At 48.8% G+C, this 27,122-nt stretch overlaps 1 protein-coding gene across 1 annotated transcript; it reads left to right on the plus strand.

The window, feature by feature from the left end:
* The first annotated feature begins 1,260 nt into the window (after positions 1-1,260).
* On the plus strand, positions 1,261-25,839 carry LOC137909026 (regulator of G-protein signaling 6-like). The gene is made up of 17 exons (XM_068753434.1): positions 1,261-1,473; positions 19,234-19,330; positions 19,984-20,034; positions 20,277-20,383; positions 21,094-21,145; positions 21,356-21,420; positions 21,656-21,732; positions 22,284-22,365; positions 22,457-22,531; positions 22,833-22,934; positions 23,014-23,075; positions 23,377-23,487; positions 24,088-24,213; positions 24,894-25,080; positions 25,162-25,251; positions 25,457-25,510; positions 25,789-25,839. The coding sequence occupies exons 1-17, from the start codon at positions 1,261-1,263 to the stop codon at positions 25,837-25,839; spliced, it is 1,602 nt and encodes a 533-aa protein (XP_068609535.1).
* The last annotated feature ends 1,283 nt before the right edge of the window (positions 25,840-27,122 follow it).

The raw sequence follows: 27,122 nt of genomic DNA on the forward strand, positions 1-27,122 counted from the left end.
GGTGAGGGAACGCCAGGCGTTTCTGGTCGCGTGAGGATGAGGATGAGGATGAGGATGTTCAGCAGATGCTTCTGGTGATGAACCTGGGAGTCGATCATGCTTCAAATACCTGCCCCGTTTTGCTTGTCAAACACAAAATGAGAGAAATCAGCAGACTGAAGATGGATGCGCCTGAGATATGGTGGCATGTAGGCGGCAGAGTCTTTGAAGTTTACATCATTTGTCTCTCGCCATCGCTCTATTGTCCTACGTCCTCCCCGTTCTGGTGCTGAATTTCTTTCCTGCATGTATAAAATCTCCTTTCCTGTTGGATCCCGTCTCCTCCTTTGCTCTTCCTCTCTAACTTCATCTCCGTCCGTCTGTCCTTGGGTGTAAATATTTTGACAGCTTTCCAACGGTCACAAACGATCACAAACGAGTTATGGGATGCCGGTTTGTGTGCGTGGCGCGTGAGGTCACTCCTCACCCTCTGAGAAACGAGTTTAAATCATTAATAATCCGTCCTTTATTTGTCTTTTTTTAGTCTGCCACCATAAATAATTGATCTTCACAATTAAACAAACTGCAAACGCATCACTATGAGAGGCGATACGCAGGGACAGGGAATAAACGCCTCGTCTCTCATTTAAAATAAAAAGAAATATCGATCGTTAAAGTGCAGAAGGATGAAAGTAAAGCTGACTAATGTTGAAGAAGAGTTGAGTGAAGAAGAGGGTTATATCTTCTTGGTAAAATGAGGCTTTGCAGTCGTCGCTGTGGCCGACGAGCTTCTGGTGGTCGTCGGAGTCGCATCAATTATTGAAGAAGAGTGAGAACACAAAAGAGCAACGCGAAAACACGATGTCCTCTGGTCGTCCTGGAAGTTCAGTCTCGTGTAACGCAAAATGTCCAGCAGACTGTCTCCTCCACATCAGGCCTGTGATGTGCAGCAGGTAGAGCTCACCTGTCTGGATCCATCGTCTAGAACAGGGGTCGCGACCTTGGATCTGATCTTTTCGAAGCTCGGGTTGATTGATAGTCGAGTGAAAACGCTAAATGAGGAGTATTTATGATGCCTTCTTTTCATCCATCCCCAGCATTGAGTTGTACTGACTAATTCCCCCCCCCCCCCCCCCCCCCCTCCCCTCTCGCTCTCCCTTTCTCCCACAGGTTCTAGACACTGGAGAGAAAGCGCTTACATATATAAAAATAAAATAGGAGGACAAAGACCGGAGAGGAGAACTGGACGTAGGAGAAGACTGATAGAGCGGGACTGGAGCAATGGCTGAGGCGCCTCAGCAGCAGGAGCAGAGGGAAGAGGAGGAGGAGGAGGAGCAGCAGCCGAGCTCCGGCGAGACGACGGACACCGACGAAGGGTCGGAAGAACCGAAGGAGAACGTTCCGAGGCCCCCGGTGCGGCCTCTGCTGTCCATGAGGTCCATGAGCAGCGTGGACACGGATGACGACTCCCCCAACATGATTGTCTACAGAAAGGTCAGAGCGAACGAGTGTCATTATCTAAAGCTACAAACAAACATCAGGGGTGAGTCGGGTGTTTCGGGCCTGGCTCTATAGAGAGATGAAGTAAAAGAGGATGGCGCCCTGTCAGCATGTGGAGGCATCAGGCCAGCGGATAATGAGGATGCAAATTTACTTGCTACCAACATTACCGCAAAAAATACAGATGGTGCCGGGGTGAAGCGGCGAGGCTACGGTGGTGTCAGAACCGAGTTTGTTCAGGTCCAATTAGACGCGTTAGCGAGTCGGGGAAGAATAACGAGGAGGAAGTAGCCAACGTTCACAACATACGAGCCACATTTTCCATCGCGCTGATGAAGTCAAAGTGAATTTTTCATTCGCCGCTCCTCAGAAAGTGGAAAAATGGAGACTCCGGGTCGGGTTCACGCCGCAGCGGCGCCGGATGGAAGTGAAATCGCTGCCTCTTCCGGTGTATTTGGGTTCCACCGCCGTCTTTAACGGTGTCATCGGCTTCTTTCCCAACTTATTTATCCTTTAAGGTGATCCTTTTAAAGCGGTGACAACTTCACAATAAAGGTCTACGCGCGACTCAGAGTCCCTGATATATATTTACCGACAGCTTAAATAGCATCTGAAGGGTGTTTTAACCTTTTCTTAAAATGGACAGCATTAATTATTCATCTGTATCAGTATTTAAAATTGGAAGTATATTGATAAACGGCACACGAAACGCAGGCTGTTGTAGAACTTGTCTTAAATGCAGCATCGCTTTGGTTCATGTAGCATTTTAGCATCAAGGAATCAACGTCGCAGTCTTTAAGAAAGAAGCCGTTCCTCAGAGAACGCGCCGTGGGTTGTTTGATGTTTGTTTTTGGGAAGATAATCCCAAAAAAGTTTTAGAAATGTAGGGAGGGATTTGATGTAAAGACGTCTCAACAGAGGTTTTATTAGGCGGCAGAGATCCGTTTCAGCTTCGGCGTCGCCGAAACGCGACTCGGCTCGATTAGTAAGTTGGAGTTGTGTTTCGCAGACCGACGGAACCTTAAAGAAATGAGAAGCAAATGTGGATCGCTGCAAATTCGTAATGCAATCAAGCTGCCGGGAGGCGTGAGAGAAAAGGGCTGCGTCCCGCAGGATGGAGGCCGCACATGCAAATGAGAACGAACGCGGTTGAATCACTGCGTAAAATGTCAGACGAATGGAGTTCCATTATTACACGCCTAAAACCGCCACAAAAAGCTGCAGATGAAATCAGCCGTGCAGTTAGGATGACTCCCGGTTCAGTGGAATGATTTGGTGTCGCATGTTCTAAAAAACAAAACGCTTGGGCGTAACCTGAGTCACAACATTCGCCTTTACGCAACACGTTGCTTTGATATACAATATGCATGCGGCATCCCGCGTCCTCATTAGTCCTCCAGGAGGAGGCATCAATCATGGAGGGAGGCGGGAAATGCAAATCACGCTCCTCGTTTGTAAAGCTTTGGGGAGGCGCGGCGTGGGCCTCCACTTCAAATGAACGCCGGTCTTTTCCAATTCTGGGTTCAGAGCCCTGACTCCTTACTGATGAGGGGTCAGGTTGGGTTGCCCCCCCCCCCCCCCGAGGATTAAATGGAGGCTGATTCTGATGCCTCTGACCTGCAGAGAGCCCTTTGTCTTTAGAGACCCTCCATGACAGCTTGTCTCTTTCTGTTCTATTACTCTATCCTGCATTCAATATGCCCTCTTTTATTTTGTCTTTTATATGATTCCACAACTTGAATTCTCTATCTGAGAGGAGAATGAAATCTATATCTACACAGCAGTAGGTTTTATTAGCTCCGCCAACGAGGTTCTGTTTTGGGAAAACTGCTGGATGAAGAAATATCTGAAGATCTTGTAAAATATGCATTAAATTCACCAAGAATAACAGTCAGAAAAATGTCTTCTGGATCTGATCCAGAATGAGGTCAGAAAAAATATAAAAATTTAACATTAAAACTCCATTTATGGATTTAAAAATGGGTTCAAAATACACATCAGCTCTGATTCACTTTTACTTTTCATGGTTGGTGTATAAAGATATCAAGAACCCTTTAGAACCTTTTGATGATGATCCAGATCACAATGTGGACGGTGTCGATCCAGTTAGGAGGGGAATGAGCTGCTCGGAGGAGGTCTGTGCTGTTTGAGTTCTTTTCTAGTCGTTAGCATCTAACACACACACACACACACACACACACACACACATTGATTTTAAAGTGAGGACATTCAGTGCTGTTGACAGAAGTGAAGGCTGTTGACTCACCTTTTCACCAGTTTGAATTTAAAGCTGTCAACAAGCATCTGGTGTGTGTGTGTGTGTGTGTGTGTGTGTGTGCATGCGTGCGTGCGTGCGGGGGGGTTAGGAATCATTTCTGGTACCAGCTCTCTTCCTCTCACCATTAGAGTACCTTCTACTCTACTATTATTTACTGCCACTTAAATAAAGTGGCAGTAAATAAGAAAAGCATTTTTCTTATGCGTAGTATTTGTTTGTTTATCATGCAGATTTTTTTTAATCAGTCTGTGCAGCAATAAGAAATAAAAAGTGATTTAATGCTGGCATTTAAAGATTGCGTAATTAGCTGTATTGTTTATCATAGACGTGAAATTCGCTCTTTTATGCCTCTGAGATTTTACGAACCGTGAAACTGCCTGCTCACTGTGACGCGGTGAATATTTATCAGACATCGGTGAGCAGGAACAGGAATCACAACTCCTGGAACGCCTCTACGGCTTCCTTCCGAGAGATTCTGTGGATTAAGATTGAAAATTGGATCTCGTAGAAACGTCTCCGTGCCAAACAGATATCCCCATTTTCACTTTATTACCGGTGCCCCGCCCTGATATGACGTAATAACTTTAAGATTCATCTTAAAAGCTGAGGTGTAAAATGCATGTAGCGATCTGGTGGCGTTTTTGTGCGTGCACGCCGGTCCCTACATGTGTGGGGAGCTTCTCAGCGTATCTAATCAACAGCACAGATGCCTGCAGAGATCCACAGAGAGCTCATCACAACAGAGCAGCTAGCGAGCAGGAGGCTAATCAAATCAAGGTGATGGGGGGGGGGTCATTTGTGCGGCATATACGTATAACACAAATCTCATGAAGGCGGGACGACTGCCCTTCTTTTTTAAATGTTTTTCAGCAGCGTTTTTTAGGCTGTCAGCAAACTGATTTCACATTAGCATTTAATTTGCAGCATTAGCAGCGTTTGGACTGTTCGATGCAGACCTGAGGAAGTCTAAATTCACTAAATTAGCTTGTTTGCTGCTCGGCACCGAGCAGGTATCCGGTTCTGTTAGCGAGAGCGGCGAGCAGAAAGACATTAAATACTGACTTTTGATCCATCGTTCATATGAGACGGCAGCTCGTGTTGCTTCCCGTTTCTCCCCAGCTTTGATCCAGATGTTGATGCAGATTATCACTGGAGTCTAGCGGATCATTCCCTCGGTCGACGTCCTGAATCGGGACCGACTGGACGCCCATCCTGGAGGCCTTATCCAGGTGCTTCAAACACAAACGGAGGCCTCGGCAGTGAACGCAGCACAGGACGGCATTGAGAGGCGTTCATGGACAGATGGTGAACAGCTGACGGTCGTCTCTCGTCTCGGGTCGTTTACTTTGAGAGCTCTGATGATGACGGCGCTCACTTTTAGCACTGGAGATATGCAAAAACAAAAGGAAGACTGGATCGAGTCAGGCATTCATCTGTTTATCCCTCAGATTGAACTCCTGGCAGGTTAATAGTAATAAATACAGAAAGGACGGTTTTTCGTGGCATTGAGAATTCTGACTTAAAAGGAATTAAGTCATCTAGAAAATTCTGATCTCTGGACGGGACCAGGCCACCGCAGGTTTAGCTCATCAAGCCACAACAACGGCATTCATGGATCCGCTGGTGCGTGAGAGGAACAGAGATCGCATCACAAACACGATGAGAGATGGTTCTGATGCAGACGGCGACTCGCCGCAAATAATAAGCAGTATTTATCCGGGCTGTGCAGCGCTACAACTCTTTGTTGTGCACACAGTGGCCTTGTCCCTAGAGCAAACGGTTTAATCCCTAATTAATCTCACAGATATTCACGGGGTAATATGGATTAACATTTTGTTTTGTTGGGAAAATAATGATGCAGCCATTTTCTTCCCCCCAGAGGACGCACTTTCCTCTTGTCACATTTTGGCATACATAACAAAAGACAGCCTATCAAAAGGCCACACACACACACACACACACCCTGGAGTGTATGAAAGCTCTTCATATCTGGGTAAAAGGTCAGGCTCAGCGGTGAATAAGCACACCTGTGGACATTATTGTGCCGCAGCCCAATGCTGGAGCACCTGTTTTGTTGGAAGCAGCCGATCAAATGGATCAATAACGATGCAGCAGAAGTCCATTCGACGCCCGCCTCACTGATCGTCCTCCAGGACGGCTCTGACCTACGGAAATACCGGAATATTTCACATCTTCAAACCTGAGAACATCGGCGGTGCAGGAATCACAGTTCTCTGAAAGTAGTATTATAAATATTCGCCATTGATGCCAAAAACACGCTTTAAGCTCTCAATTGATCTTTCGCTGCTCTTGCCCAGAGGTTGGTTCGTGTTAGCGCTCGGCAGGGCGAGGCTACGTTTAGCGCCTGCTGCAGATGGGTCCAGCACGGCCGCATGGATCCGGGCCCGTGTTTGGTCTTGGGTGAAGTGATGGAGTCTTTGTTCCATACCGAGCCAGAGGAGCGGTGCCAAGCGGCGGGTTCTGACTAATGAATGTGAACTTTTGTTGGGCACGCGCCCTCAAGTAGCCCCGGGTCCATTATAGAGCTCAGATGGCCAGACCGAGAACAGACGGGGTATCCACACTTAACGGAGGGTTGATACGGAAGCCGGGGCCACACGTCTCTCTTCCATTAGTGTCTCCTCTCATTCTGCTTTGTCTCTTTCCCTGCCTGGTCCAATCAATCTTCAGCTGCACGCCGTTTCCTTTCTTCAGTACACTCTGTGTCTTTTAAGCGCCGTCTAGTTTTAGAGTGAAGCCGAATTCATCAAAGTTAAATGTGACCAGGATAACGGTCAATGGAGAACGATGGATCCACCGGGAGGAGCGATGAGCCCCCCCCCGCGGGGTCGGCGTTCGTTGTTAGCCGTTATCTTCAGAGGCCGTTGTTTACGTTCATAAATCATTGCGCCGGTCGTTTCATAGAAGCCAAACGGCCCGAGTTTTCGTCATACGCGAATAGATAAAAATATCGTCTGCATTAGTTTGGCTATAAATCAGCAAATACGCGCTCGGAGCCGACGGCGAAGCGATTCAGAAGTGGAGGGTAACGAGCGATCAATCCCGATCAGCCTGCAGCGCCGTCGGTAACGGCAGGGGGAGGGTCTGTGTGATGGGGAGGATTTCTTATTCCTTTTCTTCCACACGGGTAGCACGCCTCGCCCCCTTCCACGAGATCCAGCACGCATCAGTCTGATCTGGATCCGGGTTACGGTGCTGACCCGGTGATCCGGGAATGTTGAAACTGACAGAAAGTGCTCCGACTCTCCTCTCCTCTCCTCTCTCACGTCTTATCGCACCATTTTTGTCAAAGCGCGCGGCTGGCAGAACAGAACGCTTCAATGAAAGAAACTGGGCCAGATTGCGTCTCAGCTCAGCAGGGAACAGAACAGGGGGGGGGGGGGGATGGAGATACCAGAGTTGAAACGACTCTCGGCCCTGAGAAGTTGGACGGGTTTGGGGAAAGATGGCCGACGCCCACATTTGTTATTTCATCCAAACGGTTCGTCTTCATCAGCCGGGCCTGACACCATTGGCAGGTTTTCACTTTGTAACTTTTAATTTGGGACTATCTGCGTGTTCGTATCACTTGCATCAGCTTGCTTCATTATCTTTACCGCGGCTCATCCTCATTTTAAAGTCCTGCAACATCACTCCTGCTCTCTCTCCGGCTGTCGGTTCACTACTATCTCTGTCAGCTTTGCGCTTCAGTCTGAATCGTGACTGCCGGAGTGAGTCAGCGGCGCTTTATTCATTTATTTAACACCTCGGGATGTCCTCGCGTTGACTTTGCGGCTGATTATCCACGCGCCGTCTTTCAAGGTGTTTTTATTTTACAAACCTAATTTGTTTCCCGTTTGCGGGTTTGTCTCTCTTTTTCCATTTCGATCTCCTGCCTCTTCGTTTTCTCCTCACAGCGCCGCCGCTCTCTTTCTATTTACCCTACAAATCATTCACGCAGAGAGGAGGCTGCAACTTCCCTAATTCGCCCCTTGTGCGATCCTTTCTGCGTTTTCTTTCCTTGTGAACCTTCAGGCAAACTGACATTTCTTTGTTGTGAATGTGCTAATTTGCTTCTTTGGGCTGAAGGCATCTCCCTAATCTCTGCGTCTTTCCCCCCCCCCGCCGGCGACGCGTTGCTCCTGCTTTCCTTCTTTTGTGGAGGTTCCTGTTTGGAGATTTGTAAATCATAGGAAGCCTGTATGAAGCTGAAAACAGGCTTTGTTCTTCCTCCTCCTTCATGTAGCATAGCAATGCCTGAAAAGGGGTTTTCTTCAGGTCTGAATCCATCCATGGGTCCATATATTCTCCAAAGTTTTTGAGCGCCTCGCTCACTGAGAGGCATCGACCCACGCAATAGGCCTGTGCATGTCGGCGTTAATATTTCATAAGGGGTGGTGCGAGTATACAGATGGTTGGACTGGAAGACAAAGCTCATTGAAAGCGATCAATATCCATCAGCATTAGTGAAGGGTGTGTGGCGGAGAAGGCAGCGAGAGCGCCGATAGAGACTTTCAGAATGAAGACTGGCTGCCGGAGGACCCGAGAGGAGACGCGAGCCGACCTCGTCTGGAAGCAGGAAGCGTGGATGAGACGCTGGATTGTGTCGATGTGTAGACGTGGTCCAGTCATGTGACAAATGAAAGGATGAATCCTGTTGTAAATCTCAGAAATCCCGCCGCCGCAGTTCAAAAAATGAGCTTTGATTTCTGACTTTTGTGAAGAAAGTCCTGGAAATTAGACCCCCCCCCCCCCCCCCCCCCCCCGACCGCTTCCAGCCTTCTTCCGCCTCTCTTCCTAACGTCCTAGCAGGGTGAGGATGTTGCCTCGGTAAAGAACGTACGTTTGAGGCGAGATGCGTTTGTTGGTGAGTTTAGCAGGTCGTGCTTCTTTCTCTTCAGCCTGATCCTGGAACACAAAGTCCGAATGTTAAATAGTGAATAATTTATGGGCTTGAGGTTCTCGGAGAAGGTTCACTTCCATGAAATGTAAAATTTATAAACTCGAGAAGGGGGGTTAGCAGAGTAAGAGAATCGGGTTACAAATAATAACTAAACCAAATAAAGAGAGCTCAGTGTTTGAAGTAGTAGGGATTAAAACGTTCATTGGGGTTTATAAATGTAATAAATACTTTATAACCTAATCTAATGCAGAACCCCACAAGATTATTAGAAATCATTTATTAATATCCATTATGCATCAACATTATAGCTTCTACCATGAAGATATTTTCTATATTACACCTGCGTTGTGTTTCGTTCAGTTCTACACCCACCTAAGACGACGAGTCGCGGACGAGCGTCACAAAGCCCACGTATTCAACAGGAATGATGTATAAACCACAATCGGCACGTATTCAGTAACCAGGGTTACGGTCGTAATGTATTTTGCAGCATTGTCAGGTGTAACGAGTTATTTTTAGATGTGTCAGTATGCGTTTGTACTGACGTGTTCTGGAATATGAGAGCCAAGTCTGGATATTATTTATATTATCTAGTCATGGGGGGGGGGGGGGGGGGGTTCAGCCCTGTGGGACACCTTATTCTACTTAATTTAAAGGCTCACTGTTAAAAAGCAACTGCAAACAACCTGTATCGTATGCACGGCTCCCACCGCCTCATTCATCGTAAGCAGGGCCGTCCTTATTCCGTCCTTCGTCATCATCTTCCCTCCTCGCCTACAGTTCTTTGTAAGTGTATTCCTGCGTGTCTCTCCTTAAAGCCTCGCGATGCATGATGACGGGATTCCTGGAAAACGGACTTCGACAGCGAGGAAGAAGATGGCGGGGGGGAAAAATACGGGCGACTCCATCCATCGACACGTGCTCTCGACCAACGAAGTAATCCGATTATAGCGCGGCGCACCTCGCATGTGGGAAAAGGTCGCGGGATGCACGTGGTTGTCGATGTCGGCGTTTAACCGGAGGCCTTTTCCCGCGGCGCCGATGCTAAACGGGCGTGTCATTTCCTTTTAAAGACTACGTGAATGTTCTGCTGTAATGAGACTGTCACTTCCTCTCAACCACCAGACGTGTGGCTTCCCATCCTGATCCGAGCCCCACGGGTCACTGCTGGGAGAAATTGGCCCGACATCGTAATAAGAAAGGTCTGTTTCTTTGCTGCTGGTACGATTTGGGAACCACGCCCCCCCCCCCCCCCCCACACACACACACACAAACACATAATTTCAAAGCCACGCTCATTCCTCTGGCTCGGTGAAAGGCAGTTTTATAGACGAGCTCCTTGTTCGAGATGGAGGGAAACATGCCTTGGGGAGTCGACCGCAAAGCACAGGGGGGGGGGGGCAGGTAGATAAATTGGAGGCAGGAGATGAGGCATTCTGATCTGCAGAAGATGGGAGGGCTGATTTGATAAACGTTGCCATTTAGGCTAGGTGATGGTGAGCATTGGGGGGGGGGGGTCGGTATAGTAAATCACTGCCTTGTCGTTTAGACATGATTCACCTCATTTAATGGGCTGATTTGGGTTAAGCAGCATTCTCTGCTCCTCAGTTCACACTCCCAGCAACAAAGGAGGCGTCGACAATATCCAGGTGCGTTGTTTAGCACGGTTGCTAGGGAAGAATCCGACCAAACCGACCAACTGTAGGTGAAAAACGTGACAGAAAGCCCCTTTTTATAATCTTTGACATCATCCAGTAATTTGCTTGCGTTGCTTCTGGTGGAGCTTCTGCTCGCCTCGTGAGTCACAAAGAGCTGCAGAGAGCTGCTGGAGTGATTGGAGCTCTTACTCCTACGTGGTTATGCTGCAGCGCGTCTCCGGCGGCGGCGGCGGCGGCGCACACGTTACTGAGTCACCGCTAAACGCGCTCTTTGATTTACAGCCTGCCAAATGAAAAGAGGAATGAAGGGGGGGGGGGGCTTAAATGGATGGAAACGGGGGGGCTTTCTAAGGCGGCAAATCTTTCAACCTTTTTCCCAACGTGTGCCTGAAGTGCATCTGAGAGGGGGGCCGCTGCAACCCCCCCCCCCCCCCCCCCAGCAATGGCAGGATGGTGATACTTACCTTCTCACACCTTCACTCCCGGCTAACTTTGCATAAACTGTGCCTCTGGCCTCGCATAGATTAGTCGCTGCTTCCAGAGAAAGGCTTCGTCGGCGCCCTGACCTCTCTGGCGCTGCAGCTGTGTGGGAGGCGATGTGAGATTTAGTCCTGCAGGGGTTTTTGGAAGACAAATCTCTGTTGCATTGAGGTAGAATATCGTCCATCGTTTATTTACATGTTTGCTGTTGCTGTAAAAGATTCTAACACGAACTTGCTGCCGAGGATTCACCCCCCCCCCAGATGCTGGCATCTCTCTTAATATTTCCCCTTGCCTCTAAATGCTAAAGCCCCCCCCCCCCCCCCCGTGACTTGGAGGCCTATATTGATTGGTCGACTCTAGACGGTCCTCCTGACACTGGCATCGATACTCGGAAGAGGATTATATTTCAGTTACAGCGATTGTCTCGGTATTACCGGTATTTAAAGTTATTAAACCTGCACCATCCCACCTCCTCTTTACTCCTGGATGCCGATCAGTTGGGCTGCTCACCAGGAGTGTAAAGGTCGTGTGGAATCTCCCTGCATCATGATGGTAAGTTGCTGCTCCTTAAATAGCCCACACCAACCCGGGAACGCCATTGATGATGATTGAGGAAGACGAGGCGTGTCATTCGTATACGTGCTAGCAAATCTGGGGTCAAATTCCAGGTTTGCTGGGACCCCCCCCCCCCCCGCGCACTAGCACGAGCACGAGCACGAGCACGAGCATGAAAATAAATTCATGCTCGTCATTAACATGCACACTCATGCACACTCATGAGTGCCCGTCCAGTCATGCATGAGTGTGCACGACTTGCTTCCTCTCTCCCTTTGAAATCTTTTATTGTAATTTAGCGGCTGACTGCGGCGATGGAGACGGAGTCTCGCCGCTTTACCGAGCTTCCTTTTATTTTATTTTATTTTATTCAGCAAACTGCCAGCTGCAATTTGCAGGTTCAGATTTTTGACAAGTGAAATTCTGTCCGCCGTCACGCTCAGTCAGCCGCGGAACGCCCAGGGTTGGGAACGTTATTCCGGAAAACTCGGTTCGAGCCTGCTGTGCGTGGGAAAAATGCGAATCTATCCAGACGTGAGTGACAAATGTTGTTCTTGTTGAAGTTTTAGATGTATTTCAAATCAAACAAACAAATGATTTGGTATGTAGAGCTGGATGTTACATACATGTTACATGCGACATAAACTTTTGTTAAAACCTATCGCACAACTGAGAATAAGAACTGATGCTGAGTCGAGTCAAATAAGGTGATTTAAAGACTCCGAACCGAAGCTGTGAGTTTACCTCAGAATAGTATCGTCTGTTTGTGGTTATAATGCGGCTCCAAAAGCTAAAGTCCAAATCTAAACTTTCCTGTAATGTTAGGTTTTCTGTTTTGTTGGGCGGGAAGCTTTAGCCGAACCTACTGGGTGGACAAAAAAGAACTAATAGCTATTCTACGACTAACATAATGAAACATATTGTTCTATTACAGCTTCTGCTAATCCGATCTTTCCTCCCGTCGCATCCTTTAGTAGACACGTTGCCCTCGGGCTGCGTCGTCCATCGTGGCGTGCTACCTGCAACGCTTCTTCCCCTCGGGTCTGTTGATGCTCGGAGCCTCTCGCGGCGACCGTCGCTCTTCTCTTGGCTGATTGTTCCTCTCATCCAGGGTCTGAGATTGATGGTGCTGGAATGCTGGACAGATTGCACAGACCCTGGAGGCCGGTTTGTGACACTGGGCTGTGAGCATGTGTATATTTACGGTGTATATTTACGGTGTGTATTTGTGTGTGTGTGTGTGTGTGTGTGTGTGTGTGTGAGAGAGAACCAGTCACGACAGGGCCACTATTTATAAAAGAGCTGTTTCATCTGTGGGGCTCACGGGGGTCTAATTAACCCTGAACACCTCCAGACTTCATCATAAAGCACGCCGGCTGCTACATTTGATCACTCATAAGCAGCGTGGTGCAATATATATATATATGCGGGAATCGATGGTGTTCCTCAGAGCGAGGCTGAAAGATGGGCGCTCTCCACTGCTGCCGCCGCAGCTCCAATACCAACATCAATTAATAGTTGGTCTCGGTTCATCTGCTGCCTCCTTTCTTCATCCTCGCTAGATAAAGCTATTCTATTCTGCTTTGTTTTAAAAAGCGACGCTACCTTTTTTTGTCGCTTTGCACAGAAACATTTCCTCCAAATGAAAAGCTGTAAAATGTGTCAAACGAAAGCGAGGCTCTGTCGAAATGTAAGGCCGCCGCACAATAAATAAGCGCCGGAAATCCATCTTACATTTTGCAGCACGGTGGAGCAGAACGCTCCGCTGTTTGTGCGCTCAGACTTTTGTCCTGCGGCAGTGAAGCAATACGTGAGACTTCTTGAATATCAAGAAGCTGCAAGGGCACAACACGATCTGCAGCGTGGATATACCGCCAGCACATGACTCTGATGCTCCTGCAGCGTGGGCGAGCGCCCGCGGCGTCGCTCACGAGCAGAAAGGGACGTTAAACAAACCAATGACGGTGTAAATTCACTCCGTTTTTCATTAGCATGTAATCTGCAAATTAAAAAAAAAATCAAATGCAGACCTGAAATGTCTCAAAATCTATTGGACAGATTCGGACACGTTCATGGTCCCCAGAGGATAAAACCCCACTGGCTACGGGGATCCCCTCAATGATTTCATCGAGCACTCTTCTGCTCACTTTTATTTGTTTTTCACCGACACCTTATGACCTAATGTCATTGCATTGTGACTTTGTTATGACGCTAACGTGCAAAACTAGCATCGTAACAAAGCACGAAACCAAAATCCCACCGTGGAAGAACTGGATTGAAAAAATCTACGCTTCATATTAAGATAAGGAAACTACCTCTCTGAGATTAAATGGCCCTTTAAAGTGCCTTTTCTTCCCGGTGCTGAGTCTGAATGGTTCAGGCCATTAGGATGATGAATCCAGGGTATTCATCATCTTTTAATAGCAAATATAAGAATCACCCGCCGGCCATTTTTCCTGCTGAGGTTTTCTTGGATTTCAAGGGAAAGAAGGTGGAATGTCTTTATTGAGGCGGAGTGTGAAGTAGTCTTCAGACTCTGCTCTAATTGGGCCTCTGAGGATCGTGTAGAAGACTTGCTTTGTCGGTACATCTTCTGGGGAACCCACAATTACCGGTTTCTTCCTCGTATCAATGAGCCCGCTCGCTCCAACTCATCGTGTGCGATCGGTGTGGCCTTTATCAGCTCCTCTTCCTATTACAGACATGCCATCCGCGACGGCAACTCCATCCCGGCGTCGCAGGAGACCAAAAGGCAGGCCGAGTACTTGATCTTTTTCCACTTTAACTTTATCTTTAAGATCCACCGAGTCAGGAAGTGAAAGATGAGGCTGGCGATCGTCAGAGTGGAGAGTTAAAGCAAAATCCGACTTCACAGATCCCACCAGGTCCGACATTTTGCTATCCAACTTTCTCAACTTTTAACAATCAGATGAATTCATGCGTTTCCATGTGCGTCTTTTAATATTCTACCACTTCTGTCTCGTTTCTTTGCTCCAAACTGCGGAAGCGGAGTTGTAAAGACAAACCCCATCGTTATTATTTAGTCTTCCGAGTTCCGGTCCGGAATGAGAGACGGTCCGTCGTAGCAGGTGACGCTGCTCGAGGCTTTAATGAGATCCCAGTAAATGTCTGTGAAGAGTCCTGTCAGTGCCGCACGCTGAAAGGATTTTAATGAGTGGCGCTCCGGAGACGTATCCGTCCCCGTTCAATCTGCCAGTGGAGCAGGAGAGCGGTAAATTATCAACTAATGGATTTTTTGAACAACAACAACAACAACAAAAAGACGTTGAAATGGGCCCAATCTCATTTATGAGAGGAAATTCCTTCTGCTTTGTTTTTGCCTTTATTCAAATAAGTGATTAAAGTTTTTTTTAATTCCACCTGCCTGTTTTATTTTCCTCAGTCAGGGTGACGCTGGGAGCGCTGGCCTGGAATGATGGCTTTGGGAATAATGATAAATGGCTGAGCGTCACACAAAGAAATCATATAAGGTCTTGTGATTGGATGCTCCCCTCCGAGATGATGACCCCCCCCCCGGCTGGGAGTCGTCTCCACCCTGGGAGTGGTGAAAACATTTCCTGGATTGATTATCGGCCCAGGGAGCGTTTGTCCTCCGTTCACATCCTGCTGCCCGGGGTGGGGTGGGGGTGGGGGGGTCAGTCCATCATCTGCCAGACGGGAAACTCAATCACAAAGTTTGTGTGAGATCTTTGACCGCCAACGCATCTGCCTCCAGAATCCATCGGCGCCTCTTTGACCGGACGACTGATGAATTTTTACTGATGAAGATCGCACCAGGTGATTACTGTTTTCAGAAGAAGCATCATCTGTGATCACGCTCCAGTGGGTGATTGACCCTCGACCTTCAGGAGGACAATCAGCGCCACACTTAGCCCCAAACCCTCTTGAAGTAGCCCTCCACACCAGTACCTGTCTGGAGTTATTTTTAGCACATGCAGGTGAAAACGCAAAGAAAGGACATTTACTTATCCTCCTTACATACCGTTAAAATACCGAAGTGGACCAGAAGAAGTTAAGAGGATTGCTCCATCAGTAGTTCACACTGAATCTGATTTAAGCGAAACGCGTTCATTTGTCAGAGGATTATCAGTTAAAATGACTTTTCCTCTTTCTTGTCTTCATTTTCACTTGTAAACAATCCGAAACTGGTCGTAGTAGGAGTCAAAATTAGATAGAAATCCAGGAAACAGGAAGCGAAGAATGAATGGATGATGGCGGGTCGATGCAGAAGTGACTTCAACCTGCATTCTGTGTCATCACCAGCAGGTGGGAGACGCTACTGGTTCTATGGGCGCTAAGCAACCAGAACCAGCTTGGATTTGGAGCATGAAGCTAACAGTTTAGTGTTTTATTGATGTAGGTGACGGTCCATGTGGGTGACAGCAGACTTTGACGTACATTCATCGGGTTCGGTACCGGCTGCCGGGCCGCGGCGCCATCCTGTCGTCGTTACACTTTTCATTAACAGTCACGTGAGCGACCCGTCTGACGCGCCGGGCCGAAACCGGCGAGGCTCATCGCACCTGACCTTCAGACGAATACCTGCAGCCTCTCCGCAGTCGCTTTACTCATGAAGGGTAATTCTTCTGTTGCGCCTAATTATGACGCGAGACACACTGCGTCTTCACGCGCACACGTTTTCAGCAGAGTCTCCACGTTTAATACGTTTTGGCGAATCTAATCTGACCTTTAGCCAGGTTGGCATGGCGATCCTGCGGCTGAATCCTCAGGTCCTCTCATTGCAGCGGTCTTCGTGTTCCGTAACTGTTCTGGCCAGGATTTAAAACCTTATTGTTTTTCACGCTTCCACAAAAGTTTGGCAGATCGTAGTTCCTTATGTAACCGAGAACACGATGCAACCGATGAACTCATCATCGATTGCAGGAAGTGTTCCCGAACCCAATCCTTCCTGTCGAGGATCCAGCCTCGCCCGTCGCGGTGGCAAATCGCACGCCACGCCAATAGACTTCGTATAGATTGGCGCTTGAGCTTCCAGCTGAATTTGCAGAAATAGTTTAAGTTTCACGACTTTCACCACGTTTTGGAAGGAAGGAGCCGGTTCTCCCTTTTTCTTCAGCATCTCGGTTTTGCCATCATTAGTCATTATAATACGAGTAAAGCGACTTTTCCTCCAGCGCGTCCCTGCTGGCCTTCTCCCTGTCCATACCGTTGCTTTTACATCCCAACACATTCAGCGATGTGACAAAACTCTGCATAATTTAAGCGCATACTTGCCTTACATTTGGCTATTTGCACGTCCTTTCACACGAGCCCCCGCCTCCTCCGGCTGTTACTTGCGCTTGACTTTCTGTCTGAGTGTTTCTCGTCTTTACGGAGCACCACTTAAAGCGTAAAGACGCCCGTTGCAATCAGGGTGGTGCCGGGTGAAGTCGTATGTAGATAGCCTGAAGGGGTTGACGCAGCCGGCGGTCTCTCGGGACCCGTCTGGTGGAACACAGATTTCTAAATAAATCTGTTCATGGATGTGCATTTAATTCATCTTTTTACCTCCAAAAAGGAGGTTCTGATTTTGACGCCGTTTGTTTGTCTGTTTGTAGGATTACAAAAAACTTAGATCCTATTCAATTTTGAGGGCGATCCGGATTCCCGTCTGGATACGTAAAAATCTGGATTTTCCCATTTACTTATAACGAAGGCTTAAATTTTTTTTTTTACATCTTGTAAAATCTGCATTCAATTCACTCACCAATCACAGTCCTAAAGGGATCCGATATGAACTATACTCTGATCCAGAATGAGGTCAGGAATAAATATGACATTTTAACATTAAAACTCATTTACCCAGTTGATAACAGTAGAGATTTATCAATAACGTGACATCTTGTCGTCGTGTTTACGACAGACCTGAGTCTTGATTAAAATAGATCCCAGCAGCGACGCGTTCACATCTAAATGACCTGATGTCTTTAATAGTCCCTTGCAGTCCGCTGGAACGTCCAACATGCCTGATTAACTTCAGCAGCGGTGCGTTTCCTGGTCTTCAGCCAGCCGGCTATCGATCCAGCAGCGTGTTCAACCGGCGTGGCGGGAAAGCTCTAGAGCGCTACGCTTCACACGAGTTAACGGTCTTTATATTCCAGTGAAATACTTTACCGAGGTGTCTCTGCACAGCCACCCTCGCCACTCATGGCCATGGCGGACATGTTGTCCCCTCAGCAGGACGCATGCATGCTTCATTATATATTCTGGGCGGCGGCCTCCTCTCCCACTGATCTCTCTTTGTGCCGGGCGACGCTAACTGCAGCCGTTTTCAGGGTCAGGCATTTGAAAGAGCTTATTTAATACTTTTTCAAAGCCCCCCCCCCCCCTGCATGTGTTTGTACATGTCAAGTCGAGGCTTATTGTGGCTTCTCCCCATGGGTTGATGACTCACCATGGCCTGCTTTCTTTTTTTTTTTTTTTTTTTTTACATTTGTTAAGAAGTGACAGGATGATGTTTTCAAGTAGCTTCATGAACTACTCGGCCGCTTCAACTGAAGAGCCGTTGATGTGAAGCATCAAATAAAGGCTTCTCATCCGACCGGTCCTAAAGAGAGTCATTAAACCACAATCAACGGCGCGTTCCTCGCCACCCAACAGCCCACCTGCCCTGTAGGCAGCGCTGCAATCAGGCGGCCCAACTGCCCCGCGGGGGTTAAAACAGAGCGGCTCGCAATAAGGCTGATGAAATCTGCACACTGACGCTGCACTCAGAGCAGAAACATGAAAACACGTGTGCGTTTCACCGGGACCGCCGCAACCCCAGGGGCTGCTGGGAACAAATCCCCCCCCCCCCCCATGTTTTGGTATATTCTGCCATCTCCTGGTTGTTGGATGAGACCGGAACACCTCCGCCGACCCGAGGGAGCAGCAAACGTCCGATCTCCTCCTCCCTAAGGATGATCCCTTGACTTAAGATTTCTACGGTACATTTGTTCAAAAGAAGGGCAGAGTTTGCATCTACGGAAGATTTCTGTGCAAGTTTGCACCATTTCTTTTGCACTATATTATATCAAAATGTAGACGGTGAAGAAAGTAGACCTATAAAAGCTGCACGCCTACTTGGATGAAGTCGGTTCCAGTGACGGAGCCATATTTTTATGTGTGGTACGGGATGTATGAAATACTCTATTTTGTCTTTGAGTGTTGTTGCTCCTTGGATTTATCCTGCTGGTTTCCACATAATAATGAGAAAACATATACGTTTAGCATGACCAGTTCCACACGCTACATGCATGTAAATGTCGGTCTTTTCCAGAGGTAGGAGTTGTGCATGGTCACAGTCGTGCTGCTGTCTTTTGCAGCCTCTTCTAGGAGCCTCTCTTATCGCGGTGCAGGATCTGGGTCTATATATAGCCGCTGAGTCGTGTGGTATGTTTGCGTTAGCTGTCTCCAAAGCGACCAACTTCTAACTTCCCACTCGCTGAAGCGAACGAAAAGGTGCATCTGCAGACGGGTGTCGATATTACAATCAAAAACGGCAGCCAGTCGTGCTCTGATTATTGCTCCCCGCCTGCATGGACTGCATTCCAGTGCCGGCTTTGGTTCCTGGTTGTGTTTTCTAGTCCTATAAGCATTAGCTTTATCACATTTCACAGGCGGCCTCTCTGAAAGCCTCGGCTGGACTTCATAAGATGAAGTGAGCAGAATCTGCATCTCCATTCCTAAAAGATTATCGACCATAGAAGAACAAGTTTCTTAGAAAACGTTTGGGCTGCAAAGAAATACGGCGAGGCAGAAACCGGCAGGCTACAGCTTATCCAGATATTCACTTTAGTTGAACTTGTGCCCTTCTTGTCCTTTTTCTTCCTGTCCCTGTCTTTCCTTCTGTCCTCCCCGTCGTCCTTCCTCTGCAGATCGAAGACATCGTCACGGACATCCAGAACGAGACGGAAGGCGTTCCCATCAGAACTGTCAAAAGTTTCATGACCAAAATCCCCAGCGTTGTTACAGGTAGGAACGTTTCTGCCTTTCGAAGGATCCGTGTGAGTGTTTCCTGATCTTTGTGTGCAAACACTGGGCCTGGACTGGGGAGGACGTTTTGTCTCCTGATGGCTCTTATTGAAAGTTCACTGCAGAGGCATTGCAGTCATCAGTTGCTGCACGCTTTCCGTTCAAACAGGTGATGAATTAATGAGTCTGCCCTTCCTTACAAGGTCCCCTCGGGGCAATAAATCCTCCGACAGCCTCGGCAGAGCTGATGAGAATCACCAGGTGACCTTGGTTACACCTGGTGGAATAACGGCATTAGAACATGGAGAAATAGGCTTCAGGGTTTCATTCACTGACAGTCGAGATCGCTTCACGGCATCACGCCATGCGTGCAATAAACACGTTTCCTCCTGCAGCGGACGGAGCTCAGCTGTTTGCAGCTGAGGGGCGGCAGAGCAGAGAATGAGGACAGATTGGACGCGGCCCCGGAGACGCGGAGGGAATCTAAAGATCCGATCTCCTCTGGAATACAACCAAATACTTTACTTTGGCTATTTCTTCATGATGAATTAAAAACTCTTGTCTCGTTTTGGAATTTATGCCCCGCAGCCAGCGTTTCATCGGGCCGTTATCTCTCACAGCAGTCATTTGTCTGTCTCTGTCTCACCTGACAGGAGCCGATATCGTTCAGTGGCTGATGAAGAACCTGTCCATTGAGGATCCGGGTAGGTTTCGAGGGGGCGATGACAGAATTCCTGCAGAACGTTGTAGCTTTACTGACTGAAAGCAAACCCGGCTGCAGCGTGAGCGTGCAACAACAGCACATTTATTCATGTTATTCATAGGAAAGCATTGTCTAATAATATGGTAAATGAGGGTCATGTTTTAGGTGACCCTTAATGTCTAGTCTCTAGTGACCCCGATCCACCTGAGTTTGTAAAAGCCGGCGGTTCTGCTCCTTCCGCAGCCGAGGCCATGCACATCGGGAGTCTCATCGCCGCTCAGGGATACTTCTTCCCCATCTCGGACCACGTCCTCTCCCTCAAAGACGACGGCACGTTCTACCGCTTCCAGGTGAGCTGGAGAATCAGGTGAAAGCAAAGACGAGTCAGAGCTATTTCGTCGAGCAGCTCTCCTGTTAGTGAGCTGAATATTAGTTCCAGACGAGGCTGACGCATTGATTTTTAAATGTTGTTACTGTATGACCGCCGTTACGCATCACGAGAGAGATGAGATCTACCTGATTGAGCATTTGGGCCAGGCAGGCAACCAGAAAGCCTGATGGGCAACAAAGTGCGGTTGAGTCTGAGCTCAAATCAGTCGAGGGTTGAAAAGGAGAGCAGGGCGTTCTGACATTTCACTCCTCCTTCGCCGAGATAAGACAATGACATTAAAGTCACAGATTAATTTATAGCCAAGCGTTTTATCCAAAACGTCCTGATTAAAAATGGGAAACAATGTTTTCCCTTCCCTCAATGGGGAGAAGCCACGTGGTGCGATGCGAACAATCTCTTTGTGGGTTCCTGAGGTGGAGGAGCGGCTTTAATTAAACCAGACAGCGGGCCGCATTATCGAGCTCCGACCTCGGACCTCCTCCTTCAAGAGAAGAGAAGGAGGAGAAGGAGGAGGAGGAGAAGCTGTTTACCGTAACAGAAGAGCTTAAGATAATAACCTTTCATGAGAATTTCATTTTCCAGGAAAATGAAGTGCGAGACAAAGAAAAACTCACAACAAAGCAATTCACGGCGTGTAAAATCTCCCCTCTTCCCCCATTTCCCCGCCAGGCGCCGTATTTCTGGCCGTCCCACTGCTGGGAGCCCGAGAACACGGACTACGGTAAGAGACGCTCCACGGAATAAACCATCACCGGCATGAGGTGTTTAAAAGGAGGAAACTCAGACCCAAACAAAAAGTTCATCTGTCATAAGACATCCTGTAATAAAAAGGGGGGGTCCGGGTCAGGATCCGCTTCCTGATCCGCCTCGACCTTTGAGTGGCGTGCATACGTAGGGGACCACGCTGACCACGTGTGATCCTTTCACGCAGCGATCTACCTGTGCAAGAGGACCATGCAGAACAAGACCCGGCTGGAGCTGGCAGATTACGAGGCGGTGAGTGCTGGGCCCGCTTCCTCCAAGCCTTCGCTTCTCGGTATTGATCCGCCTGTCAAAACCTGAGGCACGAAAACGTAAACTCTCTAAAGGTTAGCTCTCAGGTCTGAGCCCCAGCTCAGAGGACAAACGTTTGTCAAATCGCTTAAGTTCCGGTTCGATGCGGTTTTAATCTCGTTTCCATCCTCGGAGATGTTTGAGCGTGACGTTCCTGTCGCCGTCGCCCCTCCTGCAGGAGAACCTAGCCAGGCTGCAGAGAGCCTTCGCCAGGAAGTGGGAGTTTATCTACATGCAGGCCGAGGCCCAGGTCAGGTGAGTGTGCTCGGTTGCCGTGGAAACATATGAAACATTGCCGAGTGTTTTGATTGGATTGAGATCTGGGAAGTTCGTGTCCAACTTCCAGACCTTGAAGTCGTGAACATTTTTTTTTGCTCATCAACTTGGAGGATGAAATGAGCTCCAGCTGCTTTATTTATCCGTCTCGCTGGTGGTTGTCATGGTAATGAGATAATCGGTGTTAGTCACTTCCCCTGTCGGTGATAGCTGATTGGTGTCTAGAGGTCCAGTCAGAGACGCGCTAATTTGAGGTTTCACGTCACCTGGCTCAGCACACCTGCGAAGAAACTGTCATCGTCAGGGAGACCAGATCAAGCCAGGCAGGTATTCATTTACATATATGCTAATTTTACACTGACGGATGAACGTCGCCCCGCCCATGTTTGACCTCAGGAGCGCCGCTGTGTTTGAAACCTGACAGACGTGGAGACTTCATCTCCAGGGCCTCTCTCTCTCTTTCCCTCCTCGCTCGACTGCCAGGAAAGCTGCGCGGTGTTGTTTCTCACGCCGACTGATCTCGTCTGCAGGATCGACAGGAAGAAGGATAAAACCGAGAGGAAAATCCTGGACAGCCAGGAGAGAGCCTTCTGGGACGTCCACAGGCCCGTGGTGAGCCTCGTCTTCCTCGCACCGACTCTCTCTCTCTCTCTGCAGCGGAATTGCGTTAAACATGTTCTACTTCCTGCTCGTCTTTCTCCAGCCCGGGTGCGTCAACACAACGGAGATGGACATCAGGAAATGCAGACGCATCAAGAACCCTCACAGAGTAAAGAAGGTGCGGCTCCTGAGCGCCTGATGCTAACTCGGTGGAGGTTTTTAGGACTTCAGGTCTTTGACGAGGAAAGAAAAGTTCTCAGTGGAGCCGATCGTATCGAGATTGCTCCTTTTTTTTTTGTTCATGCAGGCAATTATTCTTGATGAAATTTAAATTGTACCCCCCCCTCATTTTTCAACACGCCGCCTTCTCGACAGCTGATTTCACGCATTAGCCACGCTGCAGGAAAATCTCAAATGCGCTCTTACATCCCTTCCCTGTCGATTTCCATTCTGCTCTCACCGCTTTCGAAACGACCCAGTCGGTGTACGGCGTGGCCGAGGAGGGGTCGCAGTGCCAGAGTCCCATACGTACCCCCCCGCACCTCTGCAGGAAAGGCACCAAAGAGGATGTGGAGAAGGAGGTGAAGGTTTTATCCTTCTTGCTGCTCGTTGATTGCACTCTTACCTAAAGCGCTGAGTGGCGTCTCATCCTCCTTTTAGATCTTATTCCTGAGCTCCCAGCTGGAGCGTCACTGCATGAGGATGTCCAAAGTCGCTGAAAGGTACTGGGAACTCTTCCTGGCCGTCCAGGGTCAGGCCGACCGCTTTTACTCCTTTATGACTGAGATTTTCAGTGATTGAATTGAATGCATATTTTACAAGATATGATTTTTTTTGAAAAAAGCCTCCGTTATAAGTAAATGGGAAAATCCGGATTCTTCTGTATCCTGTCAAACAGCATCAGCATTCGTTTCCATCATTTACATCTGGAAAAGTTACAATTCTAATTAAAACAAGGGACGCCATCCTTCGGTTAGTTAACTATGACTCCATCCCTGTGTTGTGCATGTGTGTGTGTGTCAGTCTGATGAGCTACACCGAGCAGTACACGGAGTACGACCCGTTTGTGACGGCACCAGAACCGGCCAACCCCTGGGCCAGCGACGACCCCTCCCTCTGGGACCTGGAGGCCAGGTACAAGACCAACAGGATTGATTTGTTTACCGGATTTAATCTGGAATTGCGTCACCGTCACTGATCTCCTGCTCCAGATGTTGCCGGCTGCTTTTATAAAAGAATGTTCGTCCTGAGACTGAAACATCAGTTTGGTCTCGCTGAAAGTCGTTTACTGCTAAACAACGAGACGCCCGCCACGCCTTCTCAGGCATCGCAATCAATCCTAATCAAATCAAGCGCTCCCCGTCTTATTCTTCCATCCAGTCGCCGTCACAGTGTTCTAAATGTCGTTTATGAGTTCAATTATTGATCCACATTTACGATCCGATCTAATGTATGAAGGCAATAAGGGGAAGTACCTCTCAGGGACGCGTTCGTTCTTGCACGTTGCCTCTATGGAGCTCTGAAGACGGAGCTCTGCTCTCCTGGCCTGATGGAATCACGTCGGAATTAATTAGTGCTGATGTTACAATCATTGTGCCTGATGGAGCCGAGAAAGTGCGGGAGAGGAGAAAATAGGTTCCCGATGAAGATGAAGATGAAGCCAGTCGTCACAGTGCGCAGCTCAGCTTCCGTCTCCATGACGTCCTCTCTCTTTCTCCCTCCCATCTTTCCCAGCAAGGAGCCCAGTCAGCAGCGGGTAAAGAAGTGGGGCTTCTCCCTGGAGGAGGCCTTGAAGGATCCGGCGGGACAGGAGCTCTTTCTCAAGTTCCTCGAGTCGGAGTTCAGCTCGGAAAACCTGCGGTGAGTTTCACGTCTCGGGTTCCGGAAAGCTTTTTCCTCCCGTTCTTCCTGTTGTAAAGTGCTCCAGAGAAGAACGATCACAGAGCGTAAATGGAAGAAATGTTTCTTCAACTTTAGGACGCATTGATGTGTCGATTTAAAGACTTGCTTTTAGTGCATTTGGGGTTTGCGCTCGTAAACTCATGCTCCTAGTCTGAATGCTAATGCTAAGCTAATAGCAGTAAATAACAGAGGGAGACCAGTTGGAAGAGAAAGATCCGTTTGGGAAAACCAGGATAGCGAGGAGCCTGTTGGTGCCTCTTAGCAACGGTGGGAGATAAGAAACACTCTTATCATCTCCCTCCCGGCTATCCCGCCGGTCCCCCCCCCCCCCACCCCCCCTCTTGTTCCTGTCTTCCGGACCTGTAATTGCTTTTGCCTTTACGAGGGACCTTTTGGAAGAGCACGGCTGAAGGAGAGGGTGACAGCGGCTGAGATATAGATGGATGGAGGGAGGAGGAGGAGGAGGAGGAGCAATCCCCGAGGGTGTTTCTCTCTAAACCTGCTGAACGAATGTCGGGAAAACGTTTTGATTTTACGGTCGCTCACTCCTCCTGAATCCGGATTCTGTTCTGAAGCAGCCGGTGCCGGTCCTTCATCCGGGTTCTCGCGGCACCGATGAATCCAACCATGCGTTGCAGGTTTTGGTTGGCGGTGCAGGACCTGAAGAGGATGCGCCAGCAGGACGTGGCACAGCGGGCGCAGGGCATCTGGGCCGAGTTCCTGGCGGAGGGGGCGCCCAGCTCCATCAACCTGGACTCCCACAGCTACGAGCGAACGGGCCAGAACCTGAAGGACCCGGGGCGGTACAGCTACGAGGACGCACAGGTGAGCAAACGCGCAGAGGAGGCGGCGCAGAGTTCATCGTCGATGTGTCACATCCCCTCTCCCCCCACTCTGTCCATCCAGGATCACATCTACAAGCTGATGAAGAGCGACAGCTACGCGCGCTTCCTGCGCTCCAACGTGTACCAGGACCTGCTGATAGCGAGGAAGAAAGTAAGGATCCGTCTTCCCGAAGCGTCCATGAGGTCGCAGAATGCCCGGATTTCCTGCTTTGACTAAACGGATTTGACGCTCCGCCAGCGTCCGTTTTAGGATGTGACGTTCAAACGCGTCCGTCGACTCCTCAATCTTGAAGCCTGATGCGTCAAAATTCCTCCTCTCTTCTCTTTTCTTTTATGCTTTTCTTCCGTCTCTCCAGCCCGAGACGGAGCAGGGCCGACGCACCTCCCTGGAGAAGTTCACCCGCAGTGTGGTGAGTGTCTCCTCCTCTCATTCGCTAAATCCTAACCAGGACCAGAGAGAACCGGGAATTCTTTACTCTTCATCCTTAGTTTGAAGTCAAGAATTCTGTTTTTCTTTGCTTTTACTTTTACTAAAACTACAAGATCAATTCATTCTGTACAATACAAATGAATTTCTCTGGTCCTCCCACCCCTCTCTTTTTAAATCCATAGAGGCTTTTAACCTGATGCTTTTTTGACAGCTGCCCCCCCCCCCCCCCCCCCCCTCGCTCTTTCTGCCTCCCACCAGGGCAAGTCTCTGACGGGCAAACGTCTGACTGGCCTCATGCAGTCCTCCTGACAAGGCCTGGATGAAGACTAGGAAGAACCGCACCCACGGCAGCTGCTCACCCTGAGGGGGGGGGCAGGTTGAAGCGGACCCTTGGGTCTGTGGGCGTGGCCGTGGGAGGAGCGTGAGGGTGCAGAATGACTGCGGGACTGATGGTCAGGATCACCTCATTTCAGGAGGGGGACATCATGCAATACGTCTCCAGAGTCGGCGCCGGGACAGTGACGTCACGCAGTAGAGGAAAACAACGACACCCGTCCTCGGCGGCGTCGCCTTTCTCTACCGTCTCTACCTGTGCGGCCGATGGCAGAGGCCATCGCTTTATTTCAGTGGTATAAACACGGAATGCTTGAACGCCGTCCAGATGAGATTTAGATTCATGCCGTAGCCGTAGTTATATCTCACGTCGTTCACTGGGATGATGGGAGAGGGAGGCGAGACAAAGGCGGGTCGAAGGCGGGTCAAAGGCGGGAGGAAGGCCGGACAAAGGAGGATAGAAGGCCGGACGTAGGCGGGGCGAGGGCGGGACGAGGGCGGGACGAAGGTGCAGATGCTGTTCACACCAAACATCTGCACCCCCGAGCTGGCGGACTTCACCAACAGCTAACGATTGTTCACTAACGGATGACGAGGTTAACCCTCGGTTTACATTTCTAGATTCATCACTGATTTGGGGGCGGTTCAGCAGGAAACAGGTAAGAGTAGTCGTTTTTACTTTGTGTGGACCGTCAGCAAAGTACTGACAAAAAAAAATAAAAAAAATAAAACAGATTTTGTAGATTTCCACTGCCATCGTGACGAGCGACAGAAAAGCTTGTCGTTGGGAGGAGAGTAAAAAAAGCGAGAGGATATTATGTTGAGCTTTATTCTATTCTTCTGAACATTCCACATTTGGCAGCCCCCCCCCCCCCCCCAGGTTTTAGCAGGCTGACCTCTAACCATTCTTCACCCGATGTAGAGAGGACCACAAATAGAAAGAGAATGCACAATAAAGAGCAGGATGGCTCCCATTTGCGTGTCCTTTGAGTCTTCCTCACATGAAATGAGAGGCGTGTTTGCAGACAAGTCGGGTGTAATGGAGCCAGACACAATTTAACACTAAATGCTTTATTATTAATATGGTGTTTTTTGTTGTAACACACCGCCCTCTGGTGGACGCGGAGTGTAAGCGCTGCGTTTTGTCCCCACTGATAACGGATTCAGTCTAGAGAAGAAATATTTATTTAAATCCTTTGGAAATGATCATTTAATAATTTGAGAATGAAATCAGAAATTAAATTACTAAATTCCAAAAT

This window comes from Brachionichthys hirsutus, chromosome 20 (assembly GCF_040956055.1).
Source record: "Brachionichthys hirsutus isolate HB-005 chromosome 20, CSIRO-AGI_Bhir_v1, whole genome shotgun sequence".
In the NCBI taxonomy this organism is placed as follows: domain Eukaryota; kingdom Metazoa; phylum Chordata; class Actinopteri; order Lophiiformes; family Brachionichthyidae; genus Brachionichthys; species Brachionichthys hirsutus.

Coding starts and splice junctions, on each gene's coding strand:
- LOC137909026 (XM_068753434.1), top strand. CDS start 1,261: ATGGCTGAGGCGCCTCAGCAGCAGGAGCAGAGGGAAGAGGAGGAGGAG. Junction 22,366..22,456: donor GGGACGTCCACAGGCCCGTG/GTGAGCCTCGTC, acceptor GTCTTTCTCCAG/CCCGGGTGCGTCAACACAAC. Junction 24,214..24,893: donor TTCAGCTCGGAAAACCTGCG/GTGAGTTTCACG, acceptor CATGCGTTGCAG/GTTTTGGTTGGCGGTGCAGG.